Source organism: Denticeps clupeoides, chromosome 13 (assembly GCF_900700375.1).
Source record: "Denticeps clupeoides chromosome 13, fDenClu1.1, whole genome shotgun sequence".
NCBI lineage: Eukaryota > Metazoa > Chordata > Actinopteri > Clupeiformes > Denticipitidae > Denticeps > Denticeps clupeoides.
The window spans coordinates 16,466,182-16,492,542 of record NC_041719.1 but is presented as its reverse complement, the minus strand read 5'-3'; the positions used below and the strand labels follow the sequence as shown (position 1 = coordinate 16,492,542).

The window sequence follows — 26,361 nt, the reverse complement described above, 5'->3', positions numbered from 1 at the left end:
ATTGTATATTGTGCCTTTCTTTTTAAATTGTATTTATACTCTGTATTCGTTACTGTTACTGTTTTTGTATTTAATGTTACTTGTATGGGTCAGAGAGTAACGTAATTTCAATTCTCTGCATGTCCTGTACATGTGGCAGAATTGACAATAAAGTTGACTTGACTTGACTTGACTTGACTTGACTTAGGTATTTCAAACTCACCCCACTCTTACACTAATCCCTCAAATGAGGTAAGGTCATTATACAGGCAAAAGTAGCTGAGCTGTAAAAGAGATGCGCTGTGTATATAAATATTATTCCAGAGCAATTTTTCTTCTCCTAAATCTGTATCAAATGTTTTGCTATGACTTTTACATTTACGGAAAACAGTGCATTTGAAATGCTGATATGTTGTACAGTGACTGGTTTGAGTTTTCTACAATAATAGGTTAAATAAAAATGAACTGAAATGCAGAAATGTTAAGAAAGCATTCATTTAAACAAAGGCTGGGAAATCTGTCAGACAAAAGGTCATGAATGCAGATGTGGATCCTCTTTGTGTGCTGGCATGTGCAGATGTGATCTTCTATCTGGTCAAAGGTCAGGAGAGAAGAAAGTCCCTCGAATTGCATTGCCCTGCTTCCATAATTAAATCAAATTTTGTATTTTAGCGACCTGACAAAGACTTGTTTCACCATACGCATGGTGAATGTGGACACACCTTCTCATTCAATGTGTTTTCTTTATTTTCATGACCATTTACATTGGTAGATTCTCACTGAAGGCATCAAAACTATGAATGAACACATGTGCAAAATAATGGAAAACATGTTTTATATTCTAGTTTCTTTGCTCTGATTACTGCTTTGCACACTCTTGGCATTCTCTCGATGAGCTTCAAGAGGTCGTCACCAGAAATGGGTTTCCAACAGTCTTGAAGGAGTTCCCAGAGGTGTTTACCACTTGTTGGCCCCTGCAGTCCACCCCAAACCATCTCGATTGGGTTCAGGTCCGGTGACTGTGGAGACCAGGTCTCCACTTTTTGTTAAGTACATAACTCCACATGTGATCATTCATAGTTTTGATGCCTTCAGTGAAATAAAGAAAACACATTGAATGAGAAGGTGTCCAAACTTTTGGCCTGTACTGTATTTGTAATGAGAATCGTTAGATGCAACGTCACGCTGGCTGGAGTGGAAATCCAACCTGCTTCCCTTCTTCGAGCAACAGTGCTGCCAGTGGCCGTTCAGCAGCCTTTGGGAGAATCTGCCCTTTATCCTCGCCCGCCACATACTGTACCTGGGACTGCAAATCACTGGTCTCCTGCACAGCCATAGTTATTCCTCCATGCTGCCTGTACGGAACCCGCAGCCCAGGCTGGACGAGAGCGGCTGGCTTTAACAGCAACCAGCCACGGGGGCAGCGGGGCTTAGCGACGAGAAGCCATTAAAACCAAGCTAAAGGAGATAACATACTTCTGTTCAGGGTACAGTGGTTTTAGAGAGCTAGTTCGAGAAGCACAAGCTAGGATGGTCGCTTTTGACACGGGGACTCCACGTTTGACGGGACTGCCCGTATGCTGTGTTGCCAGGTACAGCACAAAAAAAACAAGTATCTTATCAAAAGAGCTAAAGTCTAATGCTGAACGTAGGAGTTGCCCGATAGAAATGGGCATATCTGTGTACTTTGCTATTTGTTAACCCGAAAGATTATAAATGTTGTTGAATACTGTGAAAAGTCAGCAAAACTCTGTCAAGAGAGGATTTCGTTTAGTTCATAATTCAGTTGGACTGACACGGCAGAAAACATCTTATTTACTTCACGGTTAAATAAAATAAAGATCTGCACAAATTTAGCGGATGTGGCAACACCACAGCTCACATGAACCGCAACTAGCCAACGCGTAACTCGTGCACTTTTACTTCCGGGATGTGTTCAGGACAACTATTTATGTGGAATTTTACTATAGAATATTTCTCCACCCGTCGATTTACAAAAATGTCATTTTGACAGACACACCAGTGTCAGGACAATGAGATGTGGTGTAATTTGAACCAATAACTAACAGTGGGCGGTTTAGCCAAGAAAAACTTCATCGGTGTTTACTTCATTTACTTGTCGATTGCGGGGTTATGAAGCGTCCAGGCATCCAGACCGCTTCCCCCGCGATGTCGGCCCGTTTCCGACCGGTGGCCCGACCCGTGACCGCTGGCTGCGATTGCGAAACCGCGACAGGAGCGGGGATCGGGGATTAAAGTCGTCACATGCCGGACCTCGGACGGCAGGGCGGACACAGACAGACGGACAGACCGACGGAGAGAGAGACCGGCCCGCCTCGTCAGGTGAACGGTAACCCCCCCCCTCCCTCCGCATACGAGTCATGTCGCGACTTTTTTTTTTTAAATGTGCGGACAGTGCGTGTCACAGCGATGGGACTGTTCAAAGTAAGACATTTTCGCACTTTTTCTTTTTAGTTCTTGCATTGTCAGTTGTGGATAACGTTAGCGTTGCTCGCTAGAGAGAGAGAGAGAGAGAGAGAGAGAAAAGTTTTCAATATATTTTTTTTACCATTTTGAACTCGTACAGATTCTCCTTTCGCGATGACGTGAGCTTTTTGGAGAAAGTTTCCTCTTTCCAGCTGCCGAGGTTTTCTGCTGACTTGTGTTTTGAGGGCTCGATGTGCTCTTTAGTGTTGAACAGTGTTGAAGTGACCCCCCCCCCCCCCCCATTATCTGCACACGTATTTTCCTTGGTTTTCCACGATCAATCAGACTTTTGGACCTGGCTGCCTGCAAAAGACGCAGTTTGGTTCAGGCATACAGTTTATTATGCAGTAATAACAACAATCAGTTTGGATGAGTTCGGGTTCGGCCAACTTTATTACACAAAAGGCATTAATAGTTAATGTGGGCATCAGCCTGTCGTGCCTGATCTCAGTGGATCAGCAGGGATTATTACTTATTATAATACGTTGTTATAATAATAATAACTTTTAGAAGCAACAATTGTGGCAGAAATAGTCGCAAACTTATTGTTGAATAAAATGAGCAGAGGCAATGGAAATTTTTTGGAAAATGATCTTTCTGCATCTACAGTGTAGTACGGGCTTGTTCAAACGGGCTGGGATGGGCTGTCCATGTTTGAGTCAGGCAGGCCAGGCTGTGTATTGTGTTTGGGTTTCTGCCATGGCCGCAGAGCTGGAGTTTCGGTTCACGACATGGGTGCGCTCCGTGTTGGGATCAACCGTGGAGTGACAGAGGATGAAGATATCTGCTTTTTAACAAGCCACTAATGCATTGCTTTTGGTGTTACAAACCACAACGCAAAAGAAGAATGGAATGTAGGCTTTTTCATTAAAGAATCTGTAGGATGAAAACGTGCTGCAAAATGCATGCCATTGCGTGAGAGTACTATTGACATGCACTTGGTCTAGTGCATACAAAAGTGGAATTAATTTTTACACAATCAAAGTCTTGTTATTAACTGGATTTCAGCACATTCCAAGTTTTTTTTATTTCTAGTTATGCTGTTCCTTAATGCCTCACATGCTTTGTATTGTAGAGTATTAAGAAACACATAACCATTATGAAATGGCATCACCAGTTCTTCAGAACACCTGTGTGTGTGTGTGTGTATGTATATTCATTTATTTATTTATTTTATTTATTTGTTTGTTTGTTTATTTATTTATTTATTTATTTTAAATATTCTTTCAATCTTTAAAAAAAATATAGCCACAAGCTTTGTTTTATTAATACAGTAATTATGCATGTCAAATGGTAAATTATGCCAGCAACATTGTTAGGATGTAGGCCTTAATAGGGGTTTAGGTGGTAACACATTACCATCATCGCGGTTTGCAATGTAGGTTATTTATGCGTTAAAAACAAATATTTCGGCTATGTAACAGTATTCTAACTTTTATATTAAAAGCTTAGTATGGTGTAATATAAATTATTATAATAAATTAAATAAAAGAGCAACAATCGAATAAAAGAGCAACAATGCAATTCTGTGCATGATTTTATCTCAGATTTATTTTACTTGACCAATATTATTACGCCCAGTGGCGTAAATATTTGTTCTTAGGGCATGGTGATGGATCTCACTAGATTAGATGCAGCAATATTCAGATACACAATATTCAAAGTGATGGTGGTAGACATGCAAAATCTTCACCCAAACCTAATTTTATTTGTGATAATGCTGAATTTATCCTTTATTTAATGCCTTGGCTAGAGAACAAATAATTAGAGGTGCCATTGTTTTCCGATCTTTCGAAGAGCAATGGAATTTGTGGAGCCAGAGGAACAGTTCCTCAGGGATGCCAGGAATGGGAACCTGGAGGGAATTAAGAGCCTTCTACTCTCCATCAGCAAAGGAGAAGCTAAGATCGACATCAACTGCAAAGGCATGGTTTCATTTCATTTCACTTCACTTAAAATGTAAAATGTTTAATTTTCTGCCACCTGACAATATATAAAGGATTCATATCTGAGTCAAGTTAAGTAATTGTCACTTGTGATACACAGCAGCACAGCACACGGTGCACACAGTGAAATTTGTCCTCTGCATTTAACCCATCGCCCTGAGGGAGCAGTGGGCAGCCATGACAGGCGCCCGGGGAGCAGTGTGTGGGGACGGTGCTTTGCTCAGTGGGAATGATAATAATGTAATAAAAATATGGGAATGATAATAATACATCTACATTGTCAAACTTTTGAATCTAACATTTGCAAATACTAGCCACAAATCTAAATTCCACTCTACCTAAATTCATAATGTTGCACCTTTAACATGGTTCTTAAAGGGAAAGCCATTCTTTATATGGTATTCATATAAGAAAGCACGATATTGATCATATCAAGAGATATTTTGTGTGACATGCCTGTTGTTCCAATTTCTCAGGTAAAAGCAAATCAAATCTTGGCTGGACACCCCTACATCTTGCCTGTTATTTTGGCCACACACATGTGGTGGAGGAATTGCTGAAGGTAATTTTTAGTGCAATACTCCATGGCATAATTTATATATATATATATATATATATATATACACACACACACACACACACACACACACACACACACACATATAGTGTGCATGTGTTGTTTTTTTTATAGGCTGGAGCAGAGATGAATTTGCCAAACAATGTTGGAGACACTCCTCTCCACAAAGCAGCCTTCACTGGCCGAAAGGTAGATCCTGCACAATCCAGTGTTCTTAAGACATTTACTTTAGATTCTTAGGTTACACATTCATTGCATCCTCATGGCTATTGCTAAGTCGTATTCCAATGCGACAAATACTTCTGAATACACTATGTCCACAAAATGTTCTGTACAGCACATACTGTTGACAAAACCATGTTGCAGGAGCTACCAGGAAGTGAAGTGATTGTCATTGTGAAACACTGCAGCACAGCATACGGTGACACAACGAAATGTGCTTTTAACCATCACCCTTGGTGAACATTTACAGCATTTATCAGACGCCCTTATCCAGAGTTACTTACAATCAGTAGTTACCCCCTCTGGAGCAACTTAGGTGTCTTGCTCAGGGACACAATGGTAGTAAGTGGGATTTGAACCTGGGTCTTCTGGTTCTTAGGCGAGTGTGTTACCCGCTAGGCTACTACCACCTACTACAGTGGGCAGCCATGACATGAGCAGTGTGTGGGGACGGTGCTTTGCTCAGTTCCACCTCAGTGGCACCTTGGCGGATCGGGATTTGAACCGGCAACCTTCTGATTACAAGGGCCGGTTCCTTTACCGCTAGGCCAACACTGCCCCAAATGGGTTTCATAAAACTAGTCCATATACAATTGGTACATGCAGCAATTACAATGTTGCCATGCAACAGAGCATGTGCAAGCTGCCCTCCTCCTCGTTTATTTTGCTGCTCATTGTAGTTTATATAGAAAGTGTGGTTTTACTTTGTTTCAGGGTGTATTTTATTTTCATTTTAATGTTCATAGCTGTGTATTTACTTTCTGTCAGGAGGTGGTTATGTTACTGTTGAGGTATAACGCCTGTGCCGCAGTCATCAATGGGACTGCGCAGATACCCAAAGACGTGACCCAGAACGAAGAGATCAGGAGCATGTTGGAAGGTACTGTGAGCACATGGAGGAAACATTGTGGAAATTTCTGTCCTGTGGTCCTTGTCATGTCCCTTGTCCCTGATGCATTTTTTCCCTCTTTGGCCATATTGCATTGTGGGTGAATTCAGTTGCTGCAGCCATCTTGATGCTTTCCTTTTTTGTTGTTGTTCCTTTTTTGCTGTTTTTAGGGTCACTGTCCATATTGAGTGTAAAAGGGTGTCTTGTTTCTTTACTGCAGATTTCTGCCTAAATGGATGTGTCTTCTGATTTAGCCGTTGTCTCCAAATACCTAATATTGTTTGTCAGTTTGGGTCGCAGAACTAATAAAGTCTTGTCACATTTGATTGTGGGGCTTTAACGCAACCAGTTCCCGTATGCTTTTCTCTCTCCTAGCTGCTCAGAGGACCGAGGAGAGGAAGCTGGAGGAGCAGCTCCTGGAGGCGGCGAGGGAGGGAACCCTCTCCACCCTAATGCAGCTGGTGGGATCAAACACTAATCCGTAGACTTGTTAGTCTTAGCGGAGCTTCTGAGTCTCAGTCGGGTGAACCTTCACTTTAGACGTGCAAGACTGCCTCATAGCTGAGTAACTCTTTAAGCCGTCAAGGGCACTGAAAACTGCCTTTCATCCCATCTTTTCCTACCTGATCCAAGCCGCTCAACCATTCCCTTAAAGCAGTGGATTTTACACTGTTTCTCAGTCATCCGTCAGCTGCCAAATAACACTCTCATTTCTTCATGCAAAAAAAAATATCCTGCATATGCTTACGTCTATTACGTCTATACGTCTAACGTCCGTGTCAGGCATGAATCAGACATAGAGTATTGCGTCAGGCAAAGGATACATATTCAGATAACCCAAGCAAGTCCACCCCCATGTGTTGTGTCATTGTGAAATCTTTACATAATCCTGACTTGCGGTAGAACGTAGACACTCTAAAATATGAGTGAGATGAGAATTCCATTGTGGTTTTCACACTGGAGTGCATTTTTACATTGGAAATAAGTTTTCATCTGAAACAGTCTTTCCAGTTTGGTGGTAGTTAACCTGCCTTATTCTTCAGGGACTATGAAACTGTCATTGCAGTTTAGCAGTGAAAGTGAAGTGATTGTCATTGTGATAGACTGCAGCACAGCACACGGCACACAACAAAATTGTCCTCTGATTTTAGCCATGACAGGCGCAGTGTGGGCCTATAACTGTTCTGCTTTTCTCTCATTTTTAGCTGAACAGGAAGAAGCCACCTGATCTGAACTGCACTGACCTGCTGGGAAACACTCCCCTGCACTGTGCTGCCTACCGTGGTCAGAAACAATGTGCTCTCAAGCTCCTGCAGAGTGGGGCCAATCCCAACATCAAGAACAAGAATGGTAAAGGCCCTTAATTTTAAGGGCTGTCAGGAAATTTTGCAGTTGGCAGCCCTAATTCAGGTTCACAATAGCACCTAATGCCAGTGTGGGTGGGAAGATGGAGGTTGGAGGCGAAATAGCTGGTGGTGTGAAGGCCAGAAAGGTGCAGGTGGGAAATACATTAACTTTAAAGCTCTCTGCCACAGCATTTTCTACAGAGGGACCAGTAAGACTTTTTCGAAACTTCTAGGAACTAACTATGATGGAAAGCAAGCATTAGATATTTTAACAGGCAATATCCTCCCAACTATTTTTACAAGATGATGTTCAGGGTTACACACCAAAAAAAGAATATTCAAGAAACAGAACACCAAGCCGTTTTTTTTTCTTGTTTAATGTTTTTATGGAAATCCTAGGTTTACCCTTCTTTGCAATAATGAGCATGCTGCACTTCACACCAGGTCATAAAAAGTGCCAAGTCTATGAAAAAGTTAGTGTATTAGAAATTCGTTCATTTTAAATGGTAGCGTATATTTTATGAAATAATGATCAATATTTGTTAAGGTAGATCATGTGTTATTGACACACACATATACACATTTATTTACTTATTTATTTCCATTTTACACCTTTGCCCTAGATCAAACTGTATTTGACCTTGCCAGCGATGGGGAGATTAGACAAATTCTGGAAGGCACCATGAAGAAGGTATGTTTTCACATGAACAGAAACAATTTTATTTTATGGTGTTTTAAAGCCTGACAATCATTCCTTTTCTTTTGTAGTTATGCTATGTTTCAGACTTTGTCTAATGTTTCAGAATGTTCTGCCAAAATCAAGATATATCTCATTAAAGAGAGGGAAGAGTGTTCTGAGATTTTTATTGCAAACAGTGATTTTCTTTGCCATTTCAAGGGCATGACACGGCATGTTCAAACATTTGAAGGACCACTGCTGAAGGTAATGACTCTGTGCATGATTGTAGAGAATCTGTGGGTACGATTGGGCATAGGTGGGCAGAGAATGTCCCAGAACAACCTGCATTTCTATCTGTTTTTGTCCAAACCCAAAATGACTCATGCTTATCTCCTTCAGAGTTCTCGTTTTTTTGGATGGCGTGCACACTGGGTGATCCTTCAGGATGGAGTACTGTCATGGTACCCCAAACAGTAAGGAATACGTTGGCTAGTATTTATTTTTCTCACTTTTTGACCTGTCATCTACCACATGAGTAAGCGGTACCTTGTTCAAGAGGACCTCAGTGGAACCTTGGCGGCTTGGGATTTGAAACCGCAATCTTTTGGTTACGTTTCCACTTCCTTAGCCACTAAGCCACCACTGGCTACTCCACGTTTTCAAGCTTAAAATCTTAAAATAATTTTTTCGTAAGGATGTTTTTGGATGTTTTTGGTCATAATCTGGCTGTACGATGAACCCCTGCTGCCTTTACTTTATTTTTTTTGAGCAGTGTATATCCAAAGCTGTTGCAGTGCTGTACACTTCTGCTGACCTTTCAACAAAGAGATACATTTGGCTTTTGGTGTCGCAAAATTAAACGTCCTACTAGGACAGCCAAACTTTATTTGGGGTTAATCAGAGTCTCTTTAATTGATTTAATTGAAGGTGTGAAGCTGTAATTAAATCAAAAGGTTAAGGGTGTGCTGACTTATGCAACCAGTGTTTGGGTTTTTTCCCTTGCTAGTTCAATTTTAAATGCACAGCTTATAGATCATATTTAAGTCAATATTCAAATGACTTATTGTGGTTTCATCCCCAAAACCTTATAACCACGGTATATACTCTTATTTGTTTTATTTGTCCATCATTTCCTTCCATCATTGTATGTTGCTGCTTTAAAGTCATTTTCCAGTGTTGCTTATCACATTTAAGCAAAATATTCAAATGACTTATTGTGGTTTCATCCCCAAAACCACTGCATATACTCTTATTTGTTTTGTATGTCCAATATTCAGTTTTGCCAAATTATTTATTTGAAAAACTTTCCCAACTCAAAAGCTAATTTCCTGGAACTCAAAATATGAAGACAGTCTATGTGTGTTTTCTCCTCAGAGTCTCACATTATCAAGATATCAAAAATATCCTTAATATTACAGATATTACAGTCGAATCTCACCTTTACCATCTTCTCATTTTCTTCATGGTATGTCAAGGCTGGACATATTTAGCCTTTTAAAAAAAAAAACTTATCTCTCTTATTGTTCATCTGTTAAGGTCAGATGCTGCTGCTTCCAAAAACCGACAAGGCTGCAAGCCCCTAACACAAGCCCACTGTGTGGTAGGTCTTTTTCCTTAGGAAAAAGTTGAAAGGTTGATTCTAATAGTCAGAATCGTTTTATTTCGACTCACTTTGAAATCATTGTTTGCCAAGTCAAGGTTAAGTGTTTGTTCTGTTTTTTTTTTTTACATTCAATTCTAGATCAAAGCAAAGGACAGCAGTTCTTTCAATATAAAGTGTTTTGATGACACTCTGCATCATTTCAAAGTGCTGCCAAAGAACAATCCTGAGGCCACTCGAAAAGTGAGACACCTATTCCACGCTTTTACCTGTCACTATAAAAAGATATTCAGTCTCTGCACACCATGGTAGATCCTGCTTCATTTTATATAGCACACATAGATAGGATTCGATAGCACACAGATGGAAGACTGCCCATCATTTCCTTCCATCATTGTATGCTCCTGCTTTAAAGTCATTTTCCAGTGTTGCTTATCACATGCTTCTGGATGAAGTTTTTAAGTCCACCTCAAACAACTTACAATCAAATTTATTGTAGTATCTTACATGGTTGTTGAGAATAGAAATGTGCAGTACAAGTTCCTTGTGGTACCTTTTATATTAAATTCATTAGGTTTGTGAAAGTCTTTTATCACCATGTCATTTTAGTTCAACTCATTCAAATGCACCAATAGCAGAAAGTCAATACTCTTACGATAGTGTTATGGGCAAGTGAAGCAGGAGTGTTAGCTTTTGAGCACGTTTTTGTAATCTTGAAATAATCTGTAAAATAATTTTGGTTAGATTTCTTGAAATTGCGCAAATACTATTATTTTTTTAAAGGTCCCCTATCATGAAATGTAAAAATGACTGTCGGCTGACAAAACAAAGGCTGAATTCTGGAAAGAGATACAGTGTAGGGAATCGCTAAGACCTTTATAAAATGTGGTAGGTCGCGTCTGGGTGAAATATTTCATCTTAGCAGACCTCTTGGACCAAAACACATGCACATTGCTTGAATATTCTGTACGTTGTGTTTTGTCCGCAGCATTGGCTGGAGGCCCTGGAGGAGCACTCGGCCTTCAGCACTCACTATCATTCCCAGGAGCAGGGGAGTGAGGAGGAGGAGGAAGAAGAAGCCGTGTCGCTCAGCGAGCTGACTAATTCACTACAGGTACAGCGACACCGCCTGTCTACTTCTCTCGCCGTCTCTGTCTCTCTGTTCTCTGCATCCTTTAGATGTTTCACGTTTGCCTTTCTTCTCCGCTGGGAGCGGAGGAGCTCTTTCACCCGTATCCGTGATGCGTTACCCGAGTTACACTGATCAGAATAGAGCACTGAAAGGCACTATTTGACTGGTGTGTGGGAATGCTGCAACTGAAGCAGACAGCTAACGTCTGTGTATCTCTCTGGCAGCAAGCTGAGGCCTTTCAGAAGCAGCTGGAGGCAGAGGTGCGGTCCTTCCTCTCCATGGTGAAGGAGAACGGCCTCGCTGAACGTAAGACGCGATTTGTTATTTCAGTTATTTATCTTTTGTCAATGCATCACCAGCACGAAGGCTTGAGATTCTGCCTCACAACCCAGTGCGATTAGATTTCTGGATTCATTTCTCAGCCAAGGTCCTATACATTCATTTTCATTCATTCTGAATGTTCTCCTTATGTTCTCCATTGGTTTCCTCTGGGTGCTCAAATTTGGGTGCTCAAAGTTTTTAAATAAACTTTATCACGTTGTCATTATGGGGTGTTCTGAATTCTGAGAAACTGCATTTAATCAATTTTGGAATAAGGCTGTAACATTAAGGAGACACTCAGGGTTAAGTGTCTTGCTCAAGTACACAATGGTACACAATTTTAATCATGATGTCACTTCTTCCTCCTTCGGCTGCTCTCGTTCAGGGTCGTCACAGTGCATGAACCAGTCTGGTTGTTTGCACACACTCGACCTGGCAAAAGTTTTATGCCATTTCTCCCCATTTGCCCAGGCTTGGGTCACGTGCATCACCAATAGCTGCGCTTTTGGCCACAATGTGACGATATTGCATTTTTAAAAAAGAGCTTATGTAAACCTTAAAATCTAATCTTGGCAACAAAAAAAAAACCTTGTGGTTTCATCAATCTTGCTGGAAGTTAAGTAAGGTGAAGACACATCCTGAGTGCGCAACCTGTCGGATAAGTCCTTGGCAAAAATGATTGCGTACAGGTTCTTCATTTGAAGTACCCTTTCAGCCAGTTACAGAGAGGGATGTGTTTCACAAAAGCTTTCAGAGTTGCATCAGCAGTGCCTCGTTGTCTCAAAGCCTCCATGTTCAAATCAATTATGAGCTTGTGCCCCTGACTACTCAAAGCATCTGTTGTCCACGTGTAGACATGGCATCACCGTAATGCTTGGAAATTGAAGTGAATTGTTATTGTACCTGGATAACATCAATCTGACTTTCTCGACACAGCCGCTAACGTTGATGGACACTTATTCATTCAGCATTCATTGTGGGTGTTAGATGTTTCCTCCAGACCAATGATTTTTTAACATTTTTTTCCTCTGCACGGTCAGGGTTTCCATCTGGCATGCTGCAGAAGGTGAGGGACGTGTGTGAACTCTCCAGTGCCACCTCCGGTACCCTGGGACACTGCCTGAGCCTGCTCTCCAAACAGGAAGGGGTATGTCACATGACCCAGTAGTTTTTTTATTGCTTCACAGTTGATCCAGGCAGTTTTATTCAGTTTGCAGTTGTCCTTTAATAGCCGAAAAAGAAAGCATGTCATTTATGTGTAGGTTTGAAATGGACCAGTTGGGGCATTTCTCTCTATTGTTCATTATATTTCACCTCCTGCTTCAGTAACACAACCTTAGTGTTCCATTAAAGTGTAACATTGCGACATTGCGAGCTTAATTCCTAGAGGAGGGGGTTGTCTGTGGCTGTGTGAGGCAGGGCTTGAGTGTCAGTCTTTCAGAGACATCAGTCTGGTTGTGACATAAACTGCCAGGCAAGGCTGTGTCAATCTGGAGGCTCATTCAAATGCGTCCTTCACCTTCTGAATCCGTTGCTCCAGCCTATCCCATAGTTTACATTGTAATTTCTCTTTTTGGTAACATGGGTGCAAATGAATCATTGGCTGAGATTTTCATCATAAGGTTTTTATGCTACATTCAAATTGTTGTTGTTACTATGCTCTGGTAGAATTTTGAGGTACGGTGCTTCTTGACTGAAAGTTAAAACTGGGGATGTAGTAATTATCTAAAGATTAGACCATCTTGTTTAAGTATGGAAATGCAGCTCTTAAATAATTTGGTCCATGAATGCCATGTCTTCATAGCCCTTGTGCTCTGGAGGATCTGGTGATCAGCATAAGCCTTGGATGATATTTAACAGAACCTGCTGTTTTGGGCTGTTTAGACCATAAAATGGCAATTTTTAAAGTAATTTAAAAATGCATTTGTGCCATGCAGTACAGTACAAAACAGTACAGAATTTCTTTGAACTGCTGGAATTATTTCTCTCTTTGAGGTAGTGTGTTCACACTGTCCCCGTCTGTTATACTTACCGTGGAACATACAGAGAGTTATTCCTTCATACTTCACATGTGGATGGTATGAAAATAGAACCCATCTGACAAGCAGCAGAGCTCTGCACAAAATCCTTATATTGTTTCTATTTAGATTGCAGTCAGAACGTTATGATAGCAGGGTGTCTGGGGAACACGATAAGTTGCAGAAAAAGGGATGACCGTGCGCGGTATGAAACCTTCTGCGTGATAGTGCCTCCACATTAGTGTCCTTAAACAAGATGTTTACATCCTTTGCTGCATGTAAGTCACTGTATTGGAGTGTCTGAGTAACTGTAAACATGCCCATTCAAATTTTTCACCCAAAGTAATTTCGGTTCTTGCTTGGAGAATTTTCCGAGAGCAGTAAATGTGTTGAGACTTTTTTCTCCCCTTTCATGGCCTTGTGATCCGATTGTCTTTACTGTACTACATACTTTTATGATTGTTGACCGTGTTAAATGACTCTTACCCAAGTTGTGCATTGTGCTACTTAAGATGGATGAGGATGGGGTTGTTTGTGGGTCCTCTCTCCTTGAGTCGCGCTATTAGTGCAGTAGCTTATAATATTTAATTGTTCTTTACAAATCTTTGTTTTTAAAATTATATGGGATAGACATCTGCACTTAAAGACCATTATATTGTTCTAATCAACTAGCAATCACGGGTCAAGACGAGAACAATTGGGTTTAATTTGTATTTTTGAATCTGTTTAAATGCTGAACAGACTTTCCTCTCCTGTGAAGTGGCTCATTTAGAGTTTGTGTCCCAGGTGCGGAGTCAGAAGTTGGAGCAGGAGGTGGAGAAAAACAAGATCTTGTCAGAGGCTCTACAGACTCTGGCAACTGAGCATCATGAGCTGGAGCAGTCTGTGGTTAAAGGCTCTTCGCCACGGAGCGCGCTCAGCGAGGACGAGTTCTATGATGTAGTGTCGGGTGAGCAAAATGGAAATCAGGCCGAAACAGAACCATGGTAGCAAGTATCTGATTAATAACTGCTGGACGAGGCGCCACCACAAATATTTTCAATCAGACTTTAAGTGACCGGTTTTTCTATGCTTGGTCATGTGTCTAAATGGTTGCAAGGGCCCTTTAAATGCCATACGATACCCCGCTCAGGTTTCTGAAGGTGTTGGTTGCCACCAGCGACACTCCATCCCACGAAAAATGTGCCCCTGGGTTTTTCCCCTCCAGACTCCGAGTCCGAGCCTTCCCTGAGTGGCTTCGAGACGGTGGCCAGCCATTCCTTTGACGACGAGGACACAGAAGAGCGCACGGAACTGTTCCTCAGTACACGTAGCCGCCCCCCCACCAGCATGTCCAGGGAGGGTCACCGGGGTGAGGAGGAGGAAGAGGAGTCCAGGCAGAATGGAGTGAGGAACCACAGGTGAACTTCACCACAGACATCTTCAGTTTTACCGCTGAATTTTTCTGATAGGTTTATCAGTTAATTCTGTTGAAGACTATTGACTATGAAATATGAAATTTGCACATTTGTTTGAGCTTAAGATGCTGGTTTGGCGCAAGTGTTTCACAAGCTAAGAACCAGAAATGAAGCTGTCTGATCGTCTGGTGTTTCTAAGATAAAAGCAGTCCTGCATGCCGAGTGAAGCCTTAATTACTTTATTATCTGAAGTTGGGCATCTGATTGTAATAACAGCCCTGCCGAAGCTTTGTTTTGCTGCCCGTGTCTTGCACGTGAATAATTTAGAAAGGTCCAGGCTCAATGAAACATGCTGTTTAAAGTTTGATGAGCCCTCTGAGGAACATAGTAATTTGAACTTTGAAGGCACAGTGTATTGACCGATTGATGACTGAGGGCAGCTTCTTAAAGTCTGGTTGCAGCATTCATTTAGTCTTTACATGGGAATCATGACTGACAGCAGGTTTCTCACCTCTACGAACACTTCTAGTCTTCTACAAACCTTTTCTGTTAAAGATTTCTAAATGTCCAGGGAAGTCTACCTTACTGTTTCCGTTGAAGGCTCTGTGCAGCAGGGAATTGTACCACGAGCCCCAGGAAAAACGTCCCTCATAAAGAACTCTTTTTGTAGTCTTGGCTGTGCAGAGATATTTCTAATGATGCCCTGTCTGCCACAGACTGGATAACGTTCACATGAACCAAAAACTTTCTTTCCACTCCTCGTTTAAGAAGAACCAATAAAATATATGTCAGTGGGGGCTTCGCTAACAGAACCAGACTTTGTTCTGTGAGCCACATGTCCGAATCTGATCTGTCTCAAGCCTTCATTAGTCTGAGGAAGATATAAAGCATCCGTTTACATGTCTGGCGGTCCGTCTAGACAACTGCAGAGACAAAGCAACAGGAGTAGTGAACCATTCGTGCTCAGTCAGTAATTAGTCTTTTAGCCAGCCTTTTTCTTTTTTAATACCTCATTCGTCCTGAATTTGTGTGTGTGTGTTTTCAGAACTACATTACCTGCACCCATGTTCTCCAGAAACGACTTTAGTATTTGGAGCATCCTACGCAAATGCATAGGAATGGTGAGATGCCCCTGCCACTGTTTTAGTGTTTCCTTTCACAATCTCTAGAAGATCAATGGGTCACGTTTGGCCTATAAATAAAAATCAGATTGTGAAAATGGCTTTTAAAGGTCCCCTATAATGAAAATTTCACTATGTGAGATTATTTGACATGAATACGATTTCCCCTAGTCTAATGAAAATTTCACTATGTGAGATTATTTAACATGAATACGATTTCCCCTAGTCTGTTAATGGTGATAGAGAGTGGCCATTAACAGAGAGCGGCAGCTCAGACGGTCGGATCTGGAATTTGTCCCCTTATGTCGTCATAGTGCGAAAGGTTACCTCCTAATTCGCGTGCGTTTCACTAGATTTTCCCACCCTTCCCATCAAAAAAATCAGATCTTAAAAACATGCAAAGCATTGCAGTTGCTCGGTGATTGGATGTAAAAATGAGCACAAATCACACGAGACTATGAAGACTATGAATTCTTTTCTGGAACTTGTTCTTTGCGCCAAACATTGTTCGTGAATGGTTCTGACGACATTATTTCCGCGAATGCCCCCTCACTTCAATAGGCCACTCTCCTGCTCATTTGCATTTAAAGCTACACACACCAAAATGGTGCGTCCTGGGGAAATCTCATTGTGGGACTGGCTAAAAGTGGCTGTAATTTTGGAAAGAGACGTTATCAGGGGACCTATATAAAAGCCTAATTGGGGACATTTAAGACTACACTACACTACCAGTCAAGAGTTTGGATGCACCTGTTCTGTCCTAAGATGGAGGACACAAAAGGTGAAGTGCAGTAAAAGTGTTCAGCATAAACCTTCAGGACTGTTGGAAAGCATCCTTGTTGTCTAACTTAAGGTGGTGGAGAGAAACCAAGAATGTGAAATGCTGCCATCACAGCGAAAGCTCCCTGCTTTGGAGAGACACGAATGCTCAACTTTTTGCCTTCTTTGCTATTTTTATTGTTTATTACATAACCCTATGTGTGTTACTTCATAGTCCTGTGTCTTCAGTGTTGTTCCAACAGGAGCCATAAATGAGTAGGTGCGGCCAAACTTTTGACTGGTAGTGTACATTGATTCTTACATCCAACTGAAATGCAAATAAGAGTTTTTCTAAATGGTTGATGGATGGCGCCAGGATGTCTTGTATTCACATCCACTCCTATATTGTCAGGAGCTGTCTAAGATCACCATGCCTGTGATCTTTAATGAGCCACTCAGCTTCCTACAGAGACTGACTGAGTATATGGAACACACATACCTCATCCACCAGGCCAATGCCTCCACCGACTCCATAGAGAGAATGAAGGTACACTTTCTTCATGTGTCTCCTGTGAGTGCTACTGTCTCCTGTCTCAGTTTGTAGGACTGCTGCTTAATAGATTGGTTGTTTTTGTGTGCACATAGTATGCATTTATGTATGTGTGTGCTCTGCCTTTAATGAATGCTTTGCATTCATCTCATGATACTGGGATAAGAGAGAGGGAGGGAGGGGGATGGATATTAATTGCTAAATGCCTCTGTTTTTAAACCTTTTGACTGCTTTTGCACATCTTTGTACATTTTGTATGTTTTTACCTCTGCAGTGTGTGGCTGCATTCGCAGTGTCTGCTGTGGCATCTCAGTGGGAGAGGACTGGAAAACCATTTAACCCTTTGCTGGGAGAGACATACGAACTGATCAGGTTAGAATCAGCCCCTGTTTTGACCTGTAACTAGCTATTATATTTCTCATTAAATCTTACCCAGACCTCTCACCGCTTTCTGTTTTTGTCCCCTTCCCTCTCCTCACTCTCAGAGATGATCTGGGCTTCCGGCTCATATCAGAGCAGGTGAGCCACCACCCCCCTGTCAGTGCGTTTCATGCAGAGGGGCTGCAGAAGGATTTCGTATTCCACGGCTCCATCTACCCCAAACTGAAGTTCTGGGGGAAGAGCGTGGAGGCTGAACCCAAGGGTGTGATCACACTAGAGCTGCCCAAGTAAGCCTTGTGTTCAGAATGCTATCACATGCCCAGTGCACAGAGATTCATGCGTCACATAGCTGAATAGGGTATTACAGTTCTACTCAAGCAAAAAAAAAAAAAAAAAAAAACGATTATCATTATATTGCATCATAGTTTCTAGGACATAAACCAAAACAATGCACCGTGATGAAGTATTCAGCAGTGTTTTTGTGAGCCTTATTGCCAGATTCACCTGAGACCGCCATGTCTGTTTGAAGGTATAATGAGGCCTATACATGGACAAACCCGACCTGCTGTGTTCATAACATCATTGTAGGTCAGCTGTGGATTGAGCAGTATGGCAATGTGGAAGTGATCAACCACAGGTCAGTTGTGGAGTTTGGTCTTCCTTTTGTGGTCTGTGGTTTATTGTATCACAGTTTCTTTCACGGTTTACATAGGCCTTGACCTTTTGTACAACTTTGTTGGAATGAAATTGTTCATGTTAATGTTGAAATGCAGAAGGCTTTTTAAAAGACCCTTCTACTTATTCCTGTAGATCAGGAGAAAGATGCTACCTGAATTTCAAACCCTGTGGGCTTTTTGGTAAAGAGTTGCACAAGGTTGAAGGCTATATCACAGACAAAAGGTATGTTTTTGTGGTTTACATTTAGTGGCTACTAAACACCGTGTTACTTATTACGTGTTACCGAGACTTATGGCTGCCATGTCTGTGTGTGTTGCAGTAAAAAGAAACTCTGCGTTCTTTACGGGAAGTGGACGGAATGCTTGTATATGGTGGACCCGGCTACCTTTGAGGAGCATAAGAAAAATGACAAAAAGGCTGCAGAGGAGAAGAAAAACAAATCTGTACGTAGCTTTGTCCCTGTTGCTGTAGACTTCACAAAGCTGATATGCACAATGAATAACAGAAGTTGGGATAATCAAAAGTTCCTCAGTGGCCAGACTTGATCACGTCTCCCACAGGATGTTTCCAGAAGAACAAGGCAGGGATTATTTTAGAAGGCTACTGTATTTACTGTAGTTTTTCAGTGGAGAAGAATGCAATCGATTGCACAAAATCTCTCACGTTTTCACTGACACGTCTCTAAATAAATCAACAATGTATTTTATTTATTTTTATGCCCATATTAAGGGTGTCAGCGCAGAACTGAAACATACTCGTGATTGAGGTTTTAATGTGATGTGTGGCATTGCACTCGTTTGTTAGTCGTGTTTATCCAGAGCTGCTCGATGATGGACTGTTTTCTCATGATGCACAGGGCCCGGGCGCAGAGTCTGAAGACACACCAATGCCTGAGAGTGACAGCGTGGAGGTCATCCCAGGCAGCCAGCTTCTCTGGAGAATAGCACCCAGGCCACCAAACTCTACACAGGTCAGACTAACGCTTGATCTGACATGTGATCAATGCACAATCTCTGAAAACACCAGTGTAACAGTGTCTAAACGTGAACATGGATTTGAGTTGTATCATATTTCCCATTTCAGCACGGTTTGTTTGAAAATGTGGGATTTCTGTGTTGGAACTCCATAGATGTACAGCTTCACTACGTTTGCCATGCAGCTGAATGAGCTGGATAATGAGATGGAGGCAGTTATTCCCAAGACTGACTGCAGGCTGCGGCCTGACATCAGGGCGATGGAGAATGGAGAGATTGGTAATGTTCACTCATTTCCTCTGGTGGAAAATCAACAGTTGGGCTGGTGTATGGCTAGCACCACCCCCAGATGGCAATTTGTTTTTCCCTGAACACTAAGGAATAGGAAAAAAAAGTTTTCTACACTAGGGTTCAAATTAGCTGTTTGATCTTCCTCCCATGACAGACTTGGCGAGCGAGGAGAAGAAGCGGCTGGAGGAAAAACAGCGGGCTGCGCGCAAAGGCCGCTCCAAAGGAGATGAAGAATGGAAGACCAGGTTTGAAAACTGACCTTTCCGAACATTAACTGTCCAGTAAATCAAATATTTTTGTCTTGGGGCCTGAGTTGTCACCCTAGGAGTCTGACCCTTCATATGCATTTTCATCAGCTTGCCATAGGTTTCATTCATTAAATGACTGTCACGAACCCTTGGAAACAGGATTTTACTCATACCAATTTAGCTTCTCACCTGAAAATGCATATGAAAACTGTCATCTGCACTTTAGAGCATATGGAAGTTTCTAATTCCCATTTTGGCAGCAGTTTAGTTCCTGGATTTACACCTCAGTGACATTTTTAGCAATGCACTCAACAAAATTATGCCTTTTTTCTTGTTGCTATTGCTCAAATGTTGGACTGTTGTGGAGAGATTGTCACAGTTTCGAGTTATATTTGGTTCTGAACTGAGACGTCTTTATTGTTAACACTGCAGACCTTCGTTGCATAACAGATGCGCTGATGTGTCATCACAACCTCCTGGAGCACAAATGAATTGTAATGAAGAGAAGTTTGAAGAAATCAAACAAATTTTGTTCTAATTACTCATTTTAACCCTGTTTACTGAAGATTGTGTTTATTTGATTATTTAAATTAAACCATCCATATATGCTAATCTTCTATAAGACCACCTGCAGCAGGTGTCTTCTGGTAAATCCAGTGATGGTTGATGCATTGTGAAGCTCATCATTTCACTTTCTTCTCTCTGCCACCACCTCGCTGCTTTCTGTGCTACACCGTCGCTGTGCTGAGCAGAAACCCCGCCCTTGGCCCCAGGTTTGATCCAGTCAACTCTATGTTCTGCCTCTGCTTCCTTCTCACCACAGGCCTCTGTCAGAGAGTTGTCTTATTTCAGTTCAAAGAAGACACTGACCATACTGTTACGGTCCTCTCACAGAACACACAGAAAAGTATCCACATACGTGGTAGTGGTCTCTGAGTCTTGCTGCCATCTGCTGGCATGTAAAACATCTTTTAGAGATTACTAAAACACTGTTGGCTTGTTAAATGAAAATGCTCTTAATGTAAACCTACATAACGCTGATGCAAGACACTATTAAAACTGTGAGAAATCTATTGTTTAATATATAATTAGAACATTGATTATTTAGATCACCTGGACTTTATGACTAAATAAACAGCCAGGGTTTGGAAACCTAAACCTTTGGTAGGGATATCATATTCACCATTTGCATTCCCTCCCTTTGAAGACGAATGAAATATATATGATTGAGCCTTTTAACTACATTGTGGGTGTATTTTATACTGGTTTTTAATAAGTGACAATTCATTAGATTATTTATTTATTTATGCTTTCACAGCGTGTAAGATTTCTCTCTTGTTTTGGCAGGTGGTTTCAGCAGGGCTCGAACCCCCACAATGGGGCTCAAGACTGGCTCTTCTCCAGCAGATACTGGGACCGAAACTACAGCCAACTGCCAGATATTTACTAGTCATTTCAACAGGAATCTTAACTCTTTATACTATCATCTATATGTGATTGGGAAGCACGGTGAAATTGTCATATTGTGTTATGCAACTTCCGAGTACAGTACTGCATATACTGTATATACTATGTAACATCCTCCTAAAACGACAACTACATCACTGCTTCCATCAGTGAAATCTGTAAGACCTTTTTTTTTTTGTTTTTTTTTAGTTGCATAGCAACTGGGCCTTTTGTACCCAAATGTTTCTACATAATTATAAGACATGCAATCTTAAGCTGGCCTTAATTTTTAACCTTAAGACGTAATGTACTTTGTATATGTAATAGCAACATCCATGCAATTTAAATTAAAAATATAAACTATAAAAAATGTTTCTTCAGAAGAAGTGAAAGAGAAATTTGACCCCTGAATTATATGATGCAACCAGTAGTTTAGTATAATTTTTTAATTATACTGTGATTTGAGAATGACAATTAGTAATTTGTTACTTATTATATCTTAATCATACTATAAGCTTATTAATAGTTAATAGTGTGTGCGTGTGCGTGTGTGTGTGTGTGTGTGTGTGTGTATATATATTTATAATTTTATTTTATTTTTTATTTTTTCTCATCTTAGTATTGTTGATCTACACTCTAATTCTGTGGACCACTGTGTGTTGATGTATGTTCTCACACAGTTGATGTGTTACAGAAATTCACACATTTAGACCTTGGAGCAACTCTGTCATGTTTTAGTCTGTTACCTTTATCCAAGACCTTTTGTTGTGCTACAGAAGGTTCACTACATTTACCTAAGAGGAGGAAATGACACTGTGATTAATTATAAATGTATATCTGTTAGTGTGTGCTGTACTGTTGCTGCAGTTGTGAGTGGTATGTGCGTGTTTGTCAGAAAGGTTAAACCAGAATGACAAGCAGTGCAACTTAAGAATGTGAAACCATAACGGCAGACACATTCCATTCCAGTTTTGAATGGGCATAAACTGCCAAGATTTGTGTGTGACTGATACTGATCTGTAGTTATTTGTGTGACTGTGTGTGTCTCAAAGGTCTAACACTTTATGTATATACAATGCCTTACTGCCTCTGATTATTAGTTTGAGATCTTTGTGAATATGTACTATTTATTTCTGTGCAGTTTATTAATGTGAATACCAAATAAACCCCTCATGTGAGTTTTGAAGGCTAATGTGCAACAATCTATGTAACAGAAACCTACCTGCCTGACAGACATTTCAAGTGTTTATGCCAGTTCTTCTTTCGAAAGTAGAACTTGGCAACCATTGTAAGTGTCCTTTGCAAGTGTCCTTTTTCATCAGTGGTGTTCCTTTTGACAAATACAGCTTTTATTCAGTGATAACGTTTAATACTTATAGACACCTGGTGATTACACATTTAATGCTGTGTAATCCCTATTTACTCCAGAACAATACATGTTATTCACATGTTATACTGCCTGTATTCATTCATATTGACAAGAATATTAATATCCATTAAGAGCAGAAATGGCATGTGGAAGACAGTTGATAAAATGCTTCTAATTGCCTTGGCCATTTCTGTTGGATTTGCACTCCACTTTAGTGGTTAACCAGTGAAAACTGTCCAGTCTTCTCCACCCTTAGGTTATTAGACATGTTGATCCCAGAGAGACTGCTGACAGATTGGGAAATATCCCACTAATGAGTTCAGGCCACAAAAATGTTTGCAGCCGCTTAATTAAGCTAATTGCACACCACACCAAATCCCTTTGGGATTTTCATTTAAAGTGCACACAACACCAAGCAGAGGTTTCCTGTCAGCCCAGTGTCCACTATGCACTAACAGTATGTTCAGTGGAAGGAACACACAACCGACAATTGCTCATTTGCTAATTTAATTACTAGTCTACAATGTTGTTACTTTTGTAAGTGATTTAATATATGTGCTTTTCTAATATATTTATTATGTAAAATCTATAACTTTATTGACTGAGTAAGGGGATAAAAATATTTTTCATTCAGATTTGTCAAAAGCATTGCTTGTGAAATTGAAAAAGTGTGAAATCCATAGTGTTACTGTGACAACTGTTTCCTGGATTAATTAGCACACCTTCAAAAATTCTATGCAATAGGGCTTTTACATTAAATGTATTTTAGATAAGAACATAATGTTATGGGTCTAGACATTTATTAAAAAATTATACACATATATTTACAATATATAGAATATAAGGTGGACAAATAAATCTCACTGATATGCATACAAACCCTATATAAAAATAATTTGTGTGATGATTTAATATAACGCTCGAATCAAATTCATAATGTCAAAACCACGTATTTCAGTTCCTGATGGAATGCTTTAATTAACCTGCTTTCACCTGATACCCAATTAAGCCATGGTTGGAAGAAAAACTTTATGTTATGGGATCCCTGTCATTGTGTCTCAGTCAACACAATACAATCTATTATGTAATACACAACACAATACACAATATATGTTTCCTATTTACAGTTTAAATACAGGATATACTTATGATAGTATTAGAGTGATCAGAGTGGTATTAGATGGTATTAGAGTGATCAGCCATTTATGAGGGTGATGGCTTATGGGAATATGGCTGGTCCTGGAGTTCATCTGCCAGAGGGAAGGAGTTCAAAGAAAAACCTCCAAGGTTTTCCTGCGTAATACATAGATCTTGATATATACATGTCCTTTTTTTCTGATGTCGTTACTGTTCTGTTCCTAGCAGGTTTGGTGGTTTTGAAGATCCTCTGCAGAAAATGATGTAGTTGTGGGAAGCTGTAGTTCTCAAGAACTTTAATTGACTAACATATGTACACTTATAATTAAATAAAAGAAATTAATATAAAAAAAGAGAACATCACCAATGTGAAATACTAATACTAATTAGTCTCTAATTAGTTCTAAGGCCTGTTTGAACAGGTTTTTTTAGCTGTTTTTTTAACTGAGAAGATGGACTCAGCTGAGCGCAAAGTTATTGGAAGACCATTCCAAAGTCTTGAAGCTACAGATTAAAAAGCACAGTGACCACGTCTTAAAACCATTGAATGACTAAGAGACCCTGCTGCCCCCAACCTAGGTGTCCGTCCTGCCACATACTGTTTCAGGAGACCAGCAATCTGGTCCTCTTCCATGCAGGGCTCCTCTGTAGGTCAGGATCAAGTTCTTATATTGGATTCTATAAGAGACTGGCGGCCAATGGAATGTGTGCAGAATGGGTGTAACATAAACCCTGTCACCTTGGAGTCTAAGCAGGGCTTGAACCTGTAACTTAGTGGTCATCTTGTTCAAAGGCGAGTGTCAAATCCACTAGGCTACATCCAAAGAGTTATGTATGTTTGATTACAGCATGTTTTCATCATGGCATGGCTAATAACGCTAATAACGCATCTTCTTCATTCCAGTAGTAATGGTTTTTCCAAGTCTTTACCAGCACATCCCAAAGGTATTGTGATAAGTAATGGTATTGTGGTAGCTAAACCTACAAGAACAGAAAATAGGTATGATGGCTAAAACACAACTCAGAAATGATCCTCAGGAAAGTCTGAATTTAAAATGGAACAGAGTGTGGCATGCAACATAGATGATCGACAAGGGAATGGCAAATTATCAATAAAGATATAGGACATTACACTAATGCTGCCTGAATTAACTGATGAATCCTAGAAAGAAAGATCTCTTTGATGAATAGGCTGCATAGTGTACAGGTCCTTCTCAAAATAATTAGTATATTGTGATAAAGTTCATTATTTCCTGTAATGTACCGATAAACATTAGATTTTCATATATTTTAGATTCATTACACACAACTGAAGGTAGTTCAAGCCTTTTATAGTTTTAATATTGATGATTTTGGCATACAGCTCATGAAAACCCAACATTCCTATCTCAAATTAGCATATTTCATCCAACCAATCAAAAAAAAAAAAGTGTTTTTAATACAAAAAAAAGTCAAATAATCATGTTCAGTTATGCACTCAATACTTGGCCCGGAATCCTTTTGCAGAAATGATTGCTTCAATGCGGCATGGCATGGAGGCAATCAGCCTGTGGCACTGCTGAGGTGTTATGGAGGCCCAGGATGCTTCGATAGCGGCCTTAAGCTCATGCAGAGTGTTGGGTCTTGCAGAGTGTTGGGTCTTCTCTTCACAATATCCCACAGATTCTCTATGGCGTTCAGGTCAGGAGAGTTGGCAGGCCAATTGAGAACAGTAATCCCATGGTCAGTAAACCATTTACCAGTGGTTTTGGCACTGTGAGCAGGTCATGCTGAAAAATGAAATCTTCATCTCCATAAAGCTTTTCAGCAGATGGAAGCATGAAGTGCTCCAAAATCTCCTGATAGCTATCTGCATTGACCCTGCCCTTGATAAAACACAGTGGACCAACACCAGCAGCTGACATGGCACCCCAGACCATCACTGACTGTGGGTACTTCAGGCATTTTGGCTTTTCCCTTTGCCCAGTCTTCCTCCAGACTCTGGCACCTTGATTTCTGAATGACATGCAAAATTTGCTTTCATCCTGACCTCTGTAGCCCAGGTCAGGCGCTTCTGCCACTGTTTCTGGTTCAAAAGTGGCTTGACGTGGGGAATGCGGCACCTGTAGCCCATTTCCTGCACGCGCCTGTGCACTGTGGCTCTGGACGTTTCTACTCCAGACTCAGTCCACTGCTTCCACAGGTCCCCCAAGGTCTGGAATCGGTCCTTCCTCAGGGTCCGGTCACCTCTTCTCGTTGTGCAGCATTTTCTGCCACACTTTTTCCTTCCCACAGACTTCCCACTGAGGTGTCTTGATACAGCACTCTGGGAACAGCCTATTCGTTCAGAAATTTCTTTCTGTGTCTTACCCTCTTGCTTGAGGGTGTCAATGATGGCCTTTCTTTACAGCAGTCAGGTCAGCAGTCTTACCCATGAATGCGGTTTGGAGTAATGAACCAGACTGGGAGTTTTTAAAAGCCTCAGGAATCTTTTGCAGGTGTTTAGAGTCAATTAGTTGATTCAGATGATTAGGTTAAAAGCTCGTTTAGAGGACCTTTTCATGATATGCTCATTTTTGATATCATGATGATATCATTTTTGAGATAGAAACTTTGGGTTTTCATGAGCTGTATGCCAAAATCATCAATATTGAAACCATAAGAGGTTTGAACTACCTTCAGTTGTGTGTAATAAATCTAAAATATATGAAAGTCTAATGTTTATCAGTACATTACAGGAAATAATGAACTTTTTTTTAGAAGGACCTGTATAGTGTAATGGCTATGTAATGTTGCTGAAGCCTTTATTTGTCTATTATTTGTAAAATGTAAAAC

The 26,361-nt window shown here is 40.7% G+C and overlaps 2 protein-coding genes across 11 annotated transcripts in view; one reads left to right on the top strand and one right to left on the bottom strand.

Moving 5' to 3' along the window:
• Nucleotides 1-2,664, bottom strand: part of impact (impact RWD domain protein) — a 40,441-nt gene extending 37,777 nt beyond the window's left edge. The window contains exon 1 of one of the 4 annotated variants that reach the window (XM_029000093.1): nucleotides 2,549-2,664. In XM_029000093.1, coding sequence (XP_028855926.1) covers nucleotides 2,549-2,551 — 3 coding nt within the window. In that variant the 5' untranslated portion in view covers nucleotides 2,552-2,664. Of the gene's footprint in view, nucleotides 1-1,279; nucleotides 1,584-2,548 lie in introns of those variants that run through there. The other 3 variants (XM_029000094.1, XM_029000091.1, XM_029000092.1) reach the window with 3 other exon arrangements.
• osbpl1a (oxysterol binding protein-like 1A) lies at nucleotides 1,351-22,233 on the top strand. 7 transcript variants are annotated; one of them, XM_029000084.1, is made up of 29 exons: nucleotides 1,351-1,571; nucleotides 2,119-2,329; nucleotides 4,266-4,391; nucleotides 4,889-4,974; nucleotides 5,104-5,178; nucleotides 5,980-6,091; nucleotides 6,476-6,561; nucleotides 7,306-7,450; nucleotides 8,070-8,137; nucleotides 8,345-8,389; nucleotides 8,525-8,598; nucleotides 9,662-9,725; nucleotides 9,867-9,968; nucleotides 10,714-10,839; nucleotides 11,082-11,163; nucleotides 12,219-12,325; nucleotides 13,983-14,145; nucleotides 14,404-14,596; nucleotides 15,639-15,714; nucleotides 16,886-17,020; nucleotides 17,298-17,395; nucleotides 17,509-17,691; nucleotides 17,934-18,041; nucleotides 18,215-18,304; nucleotides 18,402-18,525; nucleotides 18,939-19,052; nucleotides 19,212-19,335; nucleotides 19,502-19,592; nucleotides 20,348-22,233. In XM_029000084.1, the coding sequence occupies exons 2-29, from the start codon at nucleotides 2,245-2,247 to the stop codon at nucleotides 20,529-20,531; spliced, it is 3,066 nt and encodes a 1,021-aa protein (XP_028855917.1). In that variant the 5' UTR covers nucleotides 1,351-1,571; nucleotides 2,119-2,244; the 3' UTR covers nucleotides 20,532-22,233. The 7 variants fall into 7 exon arrangements, with proteins under 7 accessions (XP_028855917.1, XP_028855916.1, XP_028855922.1 ...); XM_029000087.1 differs by lacking the exon at nucleotides 1,351-1,571 and having other exon boundaries at nucleotides 1,591-2,329; nucleotides 20,348-20,368; nucleotides 20,943-22,233; XM_029000083.1 differs by lacking the exon at nucleotides 1,351-1,571 and having other exon boundaries at nucleotides 1,589-2,329.
• The last annotated feature ends 4,128 nt before the right edge of the window (nucleotides 22,234-26,361 follow it).

Bases quoted from the DNA above. Each gene is read 5' to 3' on its own strand.
- osbpl1a (XM_029000084.1), top strand. From the start codon at position 2,245: ATGCCGGACCTCGGACGGCAGGGCGGACACAGACAGACGGACAGACCG. The intron at 17,021-17,297 runs GTACACTTTCTT...TTACCTCTGCAG, and splicing joins ACTCCATAGAGAGAATGAAG to TGTGTGGCTGCATTCGCAGT. The intron at 18,042-18,214 runs GTCAGTTGTGGA...TTATTCCTGTAG, and splicing joins GTGGAAGTGATCAACCACAG to ATCAGGAGAAAGATGCTACC.